At 53.2% G+C, this 13,327-nt stretch overlaps 2 protein-coding genes across 2 annotated transcripts; both read left to right on the forward strand.

The window, feature by feature from the left end:
- Positions 1 to 476: 476 nt before the first annotated feature.
- Positions 477 to 782, forward strand: PLICBS_006552 (uncharacterized protein; the record flags this gene model as incomplete). Its single annotated transcript, XM_065600977.1, has 1 exon — positions 477 to 782. The coding sequence occupies one exon, from the start codon at positions 477 to 479 to the stop codon at positions 780 to 782; it is 306 nt and encodes a 101-aa protein (XP_065457049.1).
- A 10,954-nt stretch (positions 783 to 11,736) lies between these two features.
- PLICBS_006553 (uncharacterized protein) lies at positions 11,737 to 13,008 on the forward strand (the record flags this gene model as incomplete). Its single annotated transcript, XM_065600978.1, has 2 exons — positions 11,737 to 12,039; positions 12,088 to 13,008. The coding sequence occupies 2 exons, from the start codon at positions 11,737 to 11,739 to the stop codon at positions 13,006 to 13,008; spliced, it is 1,224 nt and encodes a 407-aa protein (XP_065457050.1).
- Positions 13,009 to 13,327: the final 319 nt, after the last annotated feature.

A 13,327-nucleotide genomic window follows, 5' to 3' on the forward strand; every position in this document is an offset into this window, starting at 1 on the left:
ACAGCCCTGTTGGCTACGTGTTCGCCAAGGCCATCATTGTTTGCAGCGAACTCGGTGTCGCAAACGGGTGCTGCACTCTGGTGACATACCTCGTCTGGACACACAACTGCGAGGCACGAAGCTGCATGGACAGGTGCTGAAGCATTGGGAGAGCCGAGGTCCGCAAACAACATCAACTGGAGGACCGCACTGACTTGTTACAGAGCAACCAGAGAGAACGGCGACACTGCTGAAAGTCCTGGCTCGCTGCCTCAGAACGCTTGTATTTCGTCCGATCCTGCCACGGCTTTGCGTCACAATCTTTCGCTGCAGTCAGCCGGTGCTCATTCGGCAAGCCATGACCCTCGTTTCCGAGACGACTGAACATGCTGATTGCCGTGGATACTGGATCTTGTCGGCCGCAATCATCGTTTACGGCGGGCTAGCTGTACGTCGTCCACCTGTCATCGCTGTGCCAAGCTGATCAACAGGTGTGCATGTCGCTGTACTGGCATCGCCTGAACAGGCTCCAGACGAGTGTCAGGGCGTCTCTTGCGGCACTTGTTTACGGCAAGGCGCTCAAGATCAACTCGAGTGTTTCCGATGCGAACAAGGTCGTTAGCATCATGGACATCGATATTGACAGTGTCTCTGGGGCAGCAGAGATGCTGCACGAGACGTGGGGGCAGTTCGCCGAACTCACGACGGGGATGTTTCTTCTCGCGAGAGAGGTAAACTGGCTGTGGCCCGTGCCTCTCGCCACCGTCATTGGTATGCCAGTCACTCTACATGGCTTGAAGTAAGCAAATCGCTCACTTTATCGCAGCGTCATCTCGCATGAGCAAGTACGTTGCCGCAAATATACGGGTGCGGCAGAAGAACTGGACTGCAGCGACGCAAACGCGCATCGCAACTCTAAGCTCAACTCTGGCGTCTATGAAAAGTGTCAAGGCTCTGGGGCTGGCGGGTCACCTTGGAGACTACATCACCGACCTTCGACACGCGGAAATTGAAAGTTCCAAGGACCTGCGTTGGATAAATTGCATGTACAATGCAAGCGGCTAGTGCTTCATGTAATTCAGTCTTCGCGTCAATTTGGTGCTGACAAGTAAGCCAACGCTGTGGGGATATTCACGCCTGTCCTCACGGTTGTGCTCTTTGCGCTCGTCGCCGCGGCGAAGGGTGTTCCGCTCGATGCCCAAACCGCCTTCACCACGACTGCCATTCTCGCAGTCGTGACGCACCCGGCAAACACGATCATGACTATTGTGCCAAGGGCAATCGCTGCGTTTGCAAACCTGGAAAGGATTCAAGCATATCTACTTGAGCCAAATCGCATTGACAGCAGACGTATCTTGGAGTGCCGGACCTACTAGACATGCCACCTGCGATTCGATTGTGCGGTGTGCGTGTGCAGTTCGATGGATGCGACACCTCTACTCTTCGGGATATCGATATCACGGTCCCCCAAGGGTCACTGACGGTTTGCTTGGGTCCAACAGGCTGCGGCAAGTCCACGCTAGCCAGTGTCATCCTCGGTGAGATCGCGCTTAGCGAAGGGAATTGCGAGGTGTCCTCCACACGTATCGGATACAAAATGTCTGTTATCAGTAGACTTTACGGAAATTCGACGACCCCCGGCACAACCAGCACAACCATAGTCGCAGCCTTAGTAGCTCAGCTCGTCTAATTCATTGAGGCTCATGGATCTGTCAATGTGACTGTTACGGTCTCAACTGAGTGTGTTGACAACTAGCTGAGCAACTGCAACGAATATCCTGGAGCTAAAGAGAAAGGAAAGGAAGAAAGGAGAGGACAGAAAGTTGCGGAAAGAAACACGAGCTTTTGGGCGGAACCCGGAGCGGGGGTATCCGGTAATTAGAGAGCGTATGCGATACCCACATGGGCCTGGCCTGCTGCACTATCCTACGACCGTGGTGATGACAGTGTCGTTCCGTGACCGCCGAGAGATGGTTGCCACCCACAATGATCCCTAGAATCAGCAGCACAGAAGACGCCCAACAATTTTGTATTGGCTCAGTCCTAACGTCTTCTTCTATCGGCGCAGGTTACCCATTACAACTTTAAGGAACTGGTGTTCTGCGTAACGGACCATTAGGTCTCAACTCGTCGGCACCGGCCGAGGCTGCCAGTTCCTCTCGAACATTTGGCTTATGAAGAAATAGTCATCCTCGTAGCTGGCGAGCCTTTCAAGCTTATCCCAGTGGCATTCTATAGTTGAGAGTACTGTTAGTGTGCAGACTACGAAACTCTGATCATTGTCTGCCGAGAAGAAAGAGTGAGAGAGCACATCTTCAACGAGTGACATACTGTGCTGTCTTGCGAAAGTCCTGCAGTTGTGGATGAACTGGACCTTTTCGTCATCTAACCCCACATCTGCGGCAAGGACCTGGTCCCTGCAATCCTCTGACAGTGGAAAGAGTCCTCTGTTGCAGTAATGGAAATGCGCGAGTAGCGTATGGGCCTCTAGAGCAGGCTTCAGCGCAATCCAAGCGCACGGGCTCCGAAGGAACTTACCGTGGTAGAGCTCCTTGACGTTTTCAGTACTGTCAAAGGGCTGCCAAGCAAACAGAGTTAGTGACACAGCCATATTGGCCATCTTGATATGCAAGGTCGAGGTAGATCTGACCTGTACTCCGGGTTCCGGAGGGCTGTGTGCGCCATGACCTATGAGAAGAGTCGCGTTGTGCAGTAGCATGAAGGTCACAAGGTAAATAACGAGCCATGTCCCCCTTCTGTCCTTGTACATCATGCTCTGCAGCCTACCTATTAGGTCCTTCCTGAGTGTCCCCTCGATGTAATGACGCAATGTGAGCTCCAGCTGTGCTCCAAGGTCTGCAGGAACGGGGGTTATGACTCTGGAGTCTTCCTCAAGGTTGTAGTCCAGTCCCAGCGTTTCCTCACCTATGATGAACGAAGGCATTGCCAATAGACGGACGGATGTCCACAGCCGGAAAGCTACCCTGAGAAGTTCCGCCGATTCGGCTGGGGTCGTTGGATCTTGATAAACTTGGCAAGCAAGGCGATATGTTTGATGCAATAATCCTTTTGGAGGCCCCGAGAAACGCCTCAAGGCGTGACCTGTGATCTTTGGAATGTAGTCGGCATATGCTTCTTCTCCGGCTCTTGGGTCTGCCAAGCTATAAGTCCTGATGTTGCTCGAGTACTCGTTGACGCCTATGCTGACCGAAGGTCCCCTGCAGTCATCATTGCCTTGGGTTGCAGTAGTGAGTTCTCGTACTCCTAACTCCATGTACTTGTTGCTGAGTCCTTCAGATATGCGAACGAGCTTGTAATGATGAGTTGCCCAGGCCCTGATCGGATCCATGGCCATGCTTGTTGATCTGGTCACCCGGTCGTCGCCGCGAATATATGCGGGTTTAATCAATCGAAGCTGCGTGAGCTTGTGCCTCATGCAAGGGAACCGATGGAGCGACGACCCCGCCATATTACCGCATGGCAAGCATTCGCCGGAAGGGTCTTCTGGATTGCTACGACACTAAAAGTGTGTTAGCGGCATCAACTATTAGCGGGACCTTCGACGCTTACACGTATCCGCTGCGTTTTGCATCTAATGCATGAGCCAATCTTCCGCATGTCAGCCGTCTCCATGCGAAGCGTAGCATCCTGGAATGGACCGCGCTTCGGCCGCCGAGTCTCAGACGATGGCATAACTTCGGTATCCAATACTGGGCCAAACACACCGTCCGAGAAGCAGTTGACTTCGGGAAGGCTTCGATCGAGAGGTATATTTGACATACTTGCATGAAGTATGGCTCCGCCATCCACATGCTCATCGGCCGGGGCGAGCAGCCAGCTGGAGGGGCCTAGATAAGACAGGTGTCTTTGATACGGTGGAGGAGTCGGTGTTTTAGGGGGGCAGTTTGCGGAATATTGTCCGCCGTATGCAATGGGTTGTGAGTCAACATCAAGCTCCATATGAGAGTAATCGGGCGCTAAACGATCGAGCCCAATATATCGGCTAGACGATGTACCGCGAATTGACCAGAACATATCCGTCCTACACGAATTCGGTGACAAGTGCAAGGAGTGTTCAGAGACTGGTGAAGTATCGCCTATTCGCTTTTTATGAGTGAGAGGCAAAAAGACAGGGCCAGAGGTCATGTCTCCAAAGTAATTGCTAGGCGCGGGATGTAGTGATGGTGCCAGTGGGGACTCGAAAGGGGAGAGTACTGGGGTAATTGTGACACTTACCCGTGCTATATTGATGGCGTGGTTGCGTGGTGGATGGATGTTCCAGTAGTTCGCAATTCAGAGCAAAGGCCGCGCTGCTGCCTAATCGTGCCCGTTTGCTGTGGCTTACGCCTTCTTGGAGCCTTTTGGCTGACGCTTCTGATTCTGGAGCCGCATACAGGGGAGGTTCGAAGATTAAATCTCTCCTGCTGTAACTGGCAGTGCGTTCGAGACGGGTAAGCTTTGAATCCAAGTCGGGGTCTTGTAGGACGTAGTGTGGCAGCTTGCAATGCGCGTTCTGTGAGTAAGTCAATCTATCGAGCCTACAAGTCCAGGTGAAATGACGACAATGCTGATATACTGTAGTGTAAGGGGTTGGAAGTCGATGTGACATGTTGCCACTGTTCGTCGACTTCCTGCTGGTCTTACTGGGGGCACGACATCCTCTCACCCGGACGATAGGAATCGCTCACCATTGACCCAAGGGTTAGAATATCAAGGGTTAGAATATTCGAGAGGCGTCAGGGATTCCAAGGTTAGCCGAGGTACGTTTTAGGCGAAAAGGATAACAGTCGTCAAGTGTACTCGAAAGGAGGTGACGGTAGCTTTGATGAGAAGACCGGCCCAGCATTGATATGGTATCGATTGTGACTACAACGGTTCTAATATTAAAGCCGCATCGCGGAGGCGTCGATGATCGCAGGAAAGTGGGGTAATGCGCCGAAGAACCTAACAGTCGCAAGGGTCACCCAGCAGCTTCCCTACGTCAAAGGTGGTCCGTGATCGACCACCTCTGTTTTATGTCCCTTGTGCGTATGATTCAACATGTGCGTCACACCCTGCTGCACATACAGGCTAAATCAGATGACCTCTTGCCATTCGGCGTGGAGACGACATGCAAGGACTTTGCACTGAGTCAGAGAGAGTGATGTCCAGAGGACTCTGCGGCTAGTTCATGTCAACGCACGTACAATACCTGCGGTGTTGGAATCTGCGCGGCAAGTTTTTGTTGTGGTAAACCTGTTCTAGCTCTTCGGAGGCGCTCAAATCCACCTTTGCCACTGGTGCTCGTTCGCCTTCGAAGCTAAGGCAGAGTCACTCCGGCTTCCCGCCGCCTCGAAGATGTCTTTGGATGACAGTCAATCATAGCTGGATTGGCGTAAGACATTGGCACCCAGGAGTGCCGCGCATCTGCAATGCGGACGAACCAACCAAACCTACCAATTGCTGTGACCAACAGTCGGCGCGAATGCCCGCTATCGTTGATACATTCATCGGCCGGCAACGCGAGATGCCAAGGGCGCGAAACGGTCTCAACTGAGTGTGTGGTAACCAGCTGAGCGAGTATATTGAGTTCTGTGTCCTACGGCTCGGGAGAAGAGAAATGAAAGGAAGAGAAGATTGGGGAAAGGCCACGAGCTTTTGAGCGGAGGTCCAGACAGGTTTGGGGCAGGGGTCAGAGCCATTGCCGAGGCCCACACAGGCCCTCCCCGGTACAGTGGGGTGCTTCACGCAAATTCAACACCTTACTGACGAGAAGCTCGTCAGCTTGTGACAAATGGGAGGATTGTTCGTGAAGCTGTTGCACCGGCAGCTGCCAACTGCTTCGCTGCTAGCATACCATCTAGGGCAGTGTGTCAGGGATCGCGCAGATGGCGCGCGTACAGCGGCGTGCGGATACCCAGCAACCCCCCTGTGGGTGCGGCGTCTAGTGCAACGGGGATGACCACATCGTAACGACGAATGGGCCACGTAACGGAGTGTTGCTCCCCTGGCCTTGCATTCAAGGAAAAGTGAGCCGGACCCACACCGGTGGACTGGACCCATACCGGCATTGTGGACCCACACCGGTGACCTGGATTACGCGGCGAAACGTGTTGACCGTCGCAGTACTTGTTTTGATCACATCCACCATGGAGCTAGACGCACGTAATGGAGCAAGGATTCTCATTCCAGAAGTTTGGGGACTGAGAGCCAGCGCCGGTGGAGTAGTTCCCGGACATGTCACCCTTTGCCTCGTACCATTTCTTTATTGACCTCCAGCCAATTTAACTGGCGCATTCCAGGCACAACCGACACTTCTACGTTGCCGGGCTAACAAGCACTATACAACAGTGGCACTGGATCCGCCTCCTTAACCCTACGTCCATGGGATGGGTTGCCTCCGTCGACGAGGCGTTGATTCTCTTTGATGCTTGCAAGGTCGCTGTTTGAACCTACTAAACTCCAGGGAGAAGAAGCGTTCTTACACAACGGGGAAGAGCCTCACTGAACAAGGCAGTGGCCCTTCGTCCCTCCTTTCCCATTCTTCTCCAGTGCCGCTCGGGTCGCTGTCTCAAATACCTTTTCCACCCCCTGGCCAGTAAGACTGGAGCACTCAACGTACGCAATGGCGCCTATTTCACCAGCAGCATTTTCCCCATCGTTAGGTGAAACGTGTAGATCCTGTCCATGATAGATATACTCGACTGCCGCTGGTATATCACGGAGGTCCTTTTTCAAGCCGACGAGGACGATAGGAGCCCTGGAGCATACAGCTTTGACTTCCTCAACCCACTAAATGAGGCTTATTAGCATCGAAATCAGCGCTACCACACGACAGCTCTTCTATCATACCCTCTCTCTGACACTGCGTAGCGAGCCAGGTGCGTCAATGGAGAAACACAGTAGAACTGCGTGTGCTTTTGAATATAGCTGACGACGTAATTGTGTATCGTCTTGGTGGCCGCATATGTCCCACAACGCAAGCTCTGCTAGTGTGTCATCAACCCTATAGTGGGCGAGGCAGCTCGCAAATATCGTAGAGGTCTTGTTATCACGGCTCAACTTAATGAACCGCCAAAGTTGCGAGGCAGCGCAAGGGGACTCACATAATGCTTGTTGCCAGCGTTAGCACCACAATTGGCCCAGGGTGAGAGTGGGCACTTACGCTGGGGCAATGGCCCTGTGAAAAGACGCTCAGCAGGCTTGACTTGCCGGAGAATGTATCGCCAACAATAATGACCTTCCTGTATGCAACATGCGGTAAGTCATCTGTGGTTGACACTCGAGCGTGAGGGACGACGTGCAATGTGGTCGCCATGGGCCAGTCAGCACTTGGTGCAGCCATACATTCGTGGAGGTACAGTGTTCATAGTGGATGCCCGATAGAGTCGTCCCGTAACGTATTCGGCGGCGCAAATCTGCTCGTACCGCGAACGGTGGGCCGTGAGACAAAGATAGGCTCGAGTTTCGGAGTCAGGACACACACTATTCGCGAGCTAGACGATCCCTAGCATTACGACGGACGTGCGGTAGAAGAGTATTCCGTCAATGATCAGATCTTGAGCCAAAGCCACAGTGCAGGATGAGAAAACCTTCTCTGAGTGCGTGTTCACTGCATCTACGTGGCAACCACTGCATCGGGGGATCCATCCTGATGTTCTCCGCACCAAGTGTCTGTGCGGGGGTGCCAATTCGGCCTTAGTTGCGAAGCGGGGACAGCAGTTTTCGTTGCGCCAGGGACGCGGCGGTCGATGTGTGACACCTACATCGGTGTGGGGTTCCTATGGCCAGCCAGTACTGGTCACCGAAAGAACATGTGTGATATGCCCGCGCCGGGCTACCTGGAGAGCCGTGATTTGGCCCCCATGCCGGTCATATCAGATGTGCGTATCGACACTTCATTACAGCAAGAGCGTGATAGAGGGCGTGTTCTAACATCTCATGCATGACATCAACCTCTAAGCGACAGAGTCGGACGAGTTGTTCTACTCCAGTAGTAGCCCTTGTGTTTCGTGCATCTGTTTCGCCAGCAGAGTGGCGCATCATTTATAAATACTGAATGAAATGAAACCCAATGATTGATGATGTCGAACGACACGGGCAAAACTAGCTGTCTACCGGCCAGAAGGTCTCCTGTGAATCGAGCCACGAAAGAATTTTGATTCTTCTATCTAATGATTGGCATTGGCTGATATCGGTATTTTATACCTGTGATACAGTGAGTCTGCCAAAATGTGCTGTAGGTGAGGCTATAAGTGAGGCTACAAATGGGTCCTCGTGAGTGAGCGACTTGACATTGACACATCTGAGACACAGTAGGGAGAAACTAAGTTGCTTGCTTGAAGGTATTTCAATCATTGTTGCTGCTGTTAACGGTGGGGGTGAACGAGTTGCTCGATAGCACCATCCTGGCTGTCGCAGTGAAGGCATCGCGTCAATCACGTAGACCGTTCACGGCACCACCGCTTTTTCATGGTGGGAATAACTTCACGCAACTCGGCTTCTGCCTGCCATGTCTCAGATGCCTACGGCCATCAGCGCACCAACCAGTACAGGTATAAATTACCGACCACAGTCACTCATTAGATAGAAGAATCAAGCATTCCTCTGCCCACGGTTTTCCTACCCAAGTGTGTGACACTGGCCACTTTCATGTCGCTAGCAGCTGTAGGTCAAGTACGGGCCCTTGAATACACCTGCCGGCCCAGTCCACCCAGAATAAAAGCTCATCCCCCCCGCAGAGCCTGCCTGCTCGACCCAGTTCGCAAATTTAAATAAAAAGTTGAGCCCCATGCCTCCATCCGGCTTACCGGTAGGCGGATAGTTTCTGCACGCCGCCGAGTTGACGAATGCTTCAGCCCCCGCTACAGCATTTACGGTGCCAAACACGCCTGGCCCAACTGTTGGCGGGCTGCCGGCGATAACGCTATTCCACGTCGGGAGGAAGGATTCCACATATCCTGTTGACGTCACTATGTCTAGCTGGTGGCTGCCGTAGTAGGAGTGAAATTGAGTAGTTGCCGGGATATTCCAGTGCAGTTCGCAGCCGTAGGACAGATATGGAGTCGGCTGAAAGTGAGCTAGAACATACTGCCGACCTGCTGCACGTCCTGCGGTATGGTGATATGTTAGGCTTGATCTTTGCATGACCTTCCTGGGTCGTACACGGTGGCTTACCTCCACTCTTGCCCGCCTTCTGGAAAACCTGGAAGAGGTAGTCCCGGATAGGTAAGTAGACGTCTGGTCGGTCCTCGTCCAAGAGGAACAGTGCATCTGGACCCAGGAAAGAACCGCAGCGTGTCTTGAGGGCGGCAGAGGTTTCTGAACTGGTGACAGGGAAGGCGACAGCTAGAGCTGTGCACGAAAAGAGTAGTATTATGTTGAGTGAAAGCATAACTTTAGAATAGGTCTTTACCTGTTTGGCCGGGTGGTTTACATAGGAGTCAGGCAATTTCCGCCACGCACTGAAGTCCCCTTCTTATACCAGAAGCGGTGGCGATAATGAGAAACCTGGACATCCGTTGAAGATAAAACCTGGTGCCCTGGCCGCAAAGAGGACGTTGCCTGTGATACGATTGGGACAATACAGCTGTTCAAACAAGACTCATCCAGTCTGGTACCTTCTCGTGTTCGGAACCGATGTTACCAGGCTGCTAGCTTGCGTTGAGTGAGACGAGACGCTGTTGTGTTCATCATGTACTATGTGGCGTGATGTAGGAGAGGAATAGCGGCCGAGTTCAGCGAACAATTTTGAAATCCTTAATCATGGGACTAGACATGGTTGGTGCCCGATGACGCGGCAGGAAGCTTCGGGCTGGGATTGTCAGCGGCGCATTAGGAAGGAAATGGATTGGCTATATCCTCAGCGGAGAGGATCATTTGACTGGTACCGGCGAGAATGTGTGTCTAACGTTTGTCGGCTAGACTGCGCGTTATAAGGTGAATATAATAACGGCGTGTATGCAACGGCGCCGGATGACGACTTTCAAGACTAGGCATTCCAGGATGTTGCCGACAAGCCCGGGAAAATAGCGAGAGCCAGCACAGGAAGTAAACTGGAGATGGAGGATCTCGTAGCGTTGGCGCCGTACTGTGGGCCTCAGGGGATTGCCACTCTGTCGCGGAATGTCGGCAGATCTCAGGTGGGTGGCGGCTGGCCCTCAACCTTGGTCCGCTTGGAACATGGCAGGCGACGCGTGGCGTTCTTGAATCGACCGTCCGTCGCCACCGGCGTACATCAAGCTGGGCTGCGTCGGTCCGGATTAGACCTAATGCCCGTGTTGTACTGCATAATTGAGACGTCATTGTTCCTGGATGGTTGGCGGCCCGAACAGTGCCAGGAAAGGTTCGGCGCCAGCCGCTGACCCGCTGCAGAAGCGCCTTACGTCTTCCAATAAGATGTGCTCCGGGCTGCATGGTGCCCATACGTCTGAACCCAGCCGCCGTTCTGCCACCAAACCTGTCCCATAAATTCTGAGTACACCGCGAGTGTGGTTTTGGGGCGGTAAATTGGAGGCAGCCGGGCGGGGGCATAGTGGGCAATCAAGGTAGTTCGTCTGCACCTCTTCGATGGCAGGATAGAGGGGTGTCAGTGTCAGGTACCGATAGACAGGATTGGGCGGAACGTGCAGTCTCTTGGCGTCGGCCAACAACCAAACGCCAAGCGGCGCGGGCCTTTCTTGCCACCTTATCTCTTCTTCCTGTCACGTCGTGTGCCCGGTTTTGCAGTTCATTACTTGCCACTCACAACTCCCGTATGTGTACAGTCTCTCTCTATTGCCGCTTACATGTGTGTATCTCATCCCAAAAACTCACATCGTGCCGAACACGCCCATCGGCACATTCCCAGATTTAATCCTTCGCGACAACAGCCTTCGCCAGCCCCCTCTATTCTTCGTGCCGATCCCGGGTCGACCGACTCACAGAAGGAGCATTCGATCCACGTCAAGCTCGCTCCCGATGGCAGCTTCGCTTGCCCGCGTCGGTGTAGCCCTGACGGGTAGCGATCGGATTCTGACGGAAAGCAAAGTCGACTCCATGATTGCCAACGGCGATGCCATAGTCATATATCAAGGCTCCGTCTTGCGCCTCAATTCCTGGCTCACCAACCACCCAGGAGGCAGTCTCGCGATTCAGCATATGGTGGGGAGAGACGCCACCAACGAAATCACTTCGTAAATACTCACTCTCTGTCTCCGCCTCGTGCCATCTCACCCCGTCCCGTTCGTCCTGTCCTATTCTGTCCTGTATCCAGGCTGCACATGCATACTGAGTACCAGCCAAGACAAAGCAGAAAGAGTCGCAAGTAATACAGCTTCACTTTGCGACGCTAAGCTTGATTTCCCCGAGTGGATGGATATCCGTGTATCTACGCACTTATACTCAGGTAGCACAGTATTAACCCTTTCTCCTTGCAGCTATCATGCTCCGGCAACCTTGAAGACTATGGACGCGTACCGAATCGGTCGCAAACCAAAAGGCCCCTGGACTAATCGGACACCACCCATCAGGGGACGGACGCAAGGAAAGCAACTGGACACTCCGGATGCATCTGACATGTTTTCACGCCATCACAATGTGAATGCGCAAAACGACGCAGTTCATGCTCTCCTCAACTCTGAATGGACACTTGATACCCCAGGTGGCGCTTTGGAGCAACCACCACATATCGACCATGGGCTCGGGACCGCATGCGTGGAAACAGCTGTCTGTCCAAAGCGAGCGCCACCACAGCGCAGTCCTCCTCGTCTGGGCAGGATCACGGAAGATCTCCTAGTAATGGAAACGCATCGAAGGGGTGAAGCCGACTTCTCCGCTCAAGAATACAGCGACAGGGCCGTGCAGCAGGGCAAGCACCTCGATATCCTGACTTACCCATCACTTGATGCTGCCGTGCAAGACGAGATTGCAAGCAAGTACATGGCTCTTCATCAGCGAATCTACGATGAAGGTCTTTACAACTGCCCGTACCCGCACTATTGCAAGGAGATTATCCGCTATTTATGCCTCTTCAGTCTTTTCCTCGTGTTCCTGAACTATCACTGGTATATTACCTGTGCTGTCTTTCTCGGCTTGTTCTGGGTCCGTAATATCTCTCTGTCCTACTGGCTATGTTGCTGACAGTTCCAGCATCAAATCATGTTTACAGCACATGACGCCGGCCACCGAGCCATCACTCAGAATTTCACCGTCGATACCCTCATCGGCATGTTCGTCGCCGACTTCTGCTGCGGTCTGTCCATCGGCTGGTGGAAGAGCAGCCACAATGTCCACCATCTCGTCACCAATCAGCCCGAGCATGACCCGGACATACAGAACCTCCCTCTCTTCGCTACCTGCCCCTCCTTATTCAAATCGCTCCGTTCTTCCTACTACGGTGGCTTTATCTTTGTCTGGGATGCCGTCTCCAAGCTGCTGGTTCCGTACCAGAGGTACACTTACTATCCGGTTATGAGCATCGCTCGCTTCAACCTCTACCTCCTCTCCTGGAATCACGTCCTGTCCTCTAGATCGTCCGGTCTGGGTAGTAGCAAGGCGTGGTGGATTCGGCCAGCCGAGGTCGCCTTCATGGCCTGCTACTGGTTCATCTTCGGATACCTTCTGCTTCTGCGTACACTGCCCAACTGGCCGACTCGCGTTGCAGTCGCACTGGTGTCGCACATGACAACCATGCCTCTGCACATACAAATCACCCTCTCTCACTGGGGAATGTCAACCTCGGACCTTGGTGAGATCGAGTCTTTCCCACAGCGACAACTTCGGACCACGATGGACGTTGACTGCCCTGCTTGGTTGGATTGGGTCCATGGCGGACTACAGTTTCAAGCTGTCCATCATCTATTCCCCCGACTTCCTCGACACAACCTCCGGAGGGTACAGGGGCTCGTCAAGGATTTTTGCAAAGAGACGGGTATTCCTTACTCGATCCTGGGCTTTGTCGATGGCAACAAGAAGGTGCTCAGCCGCTTGGACGATGTTGCCGACCAAGCCAAGATACTCATCAGCTGCCAAAGGTACATGGCTGATACGGGCGAAAGTGGATTGCATTGAGCCGTGTCTCGGGGGCCCAGTAACGGTTAATCGGGACGGCTTGACGAAAGCTACACCGTTATCGAAGTTTGAACGCTTCCGAACGATGCTGAACCTGGTCAATATTAACGGCGGGGGTGGTTGGGGGCAGGGGTTGAGCGGTGCTGAAAGAGGAAGCACCATGCCGTGGGGTGGTGACGAGCTGATCGAGAAGGACTCAAACAGCGTTGACTTGATCACTCAACGCCGGAGGGCGTGTTGCACAACAAGCCATCTCGCCTATTACTACAGCAGCTGCCTGGCAGCAATGTCTCGGGAGGACAATACTAATCCTTGATTT

Source organism: Purpureocillium lilacinum (assembly GCF_023168085.1).
Source record: "Purpureocillium lilacinum CBS 284.36 DNA, scaffold_4, whole genome shotgun sequence".
In the NCBI taxonomy this organism is placed as follows: domain Eukaryota; kingdom Fungi; phylum Ascomycota; class Sordariomycetes; order Hypocreales; family Ophiocordycipitaceae; genus Purpureocillium; species Purpureocillium lilacinum.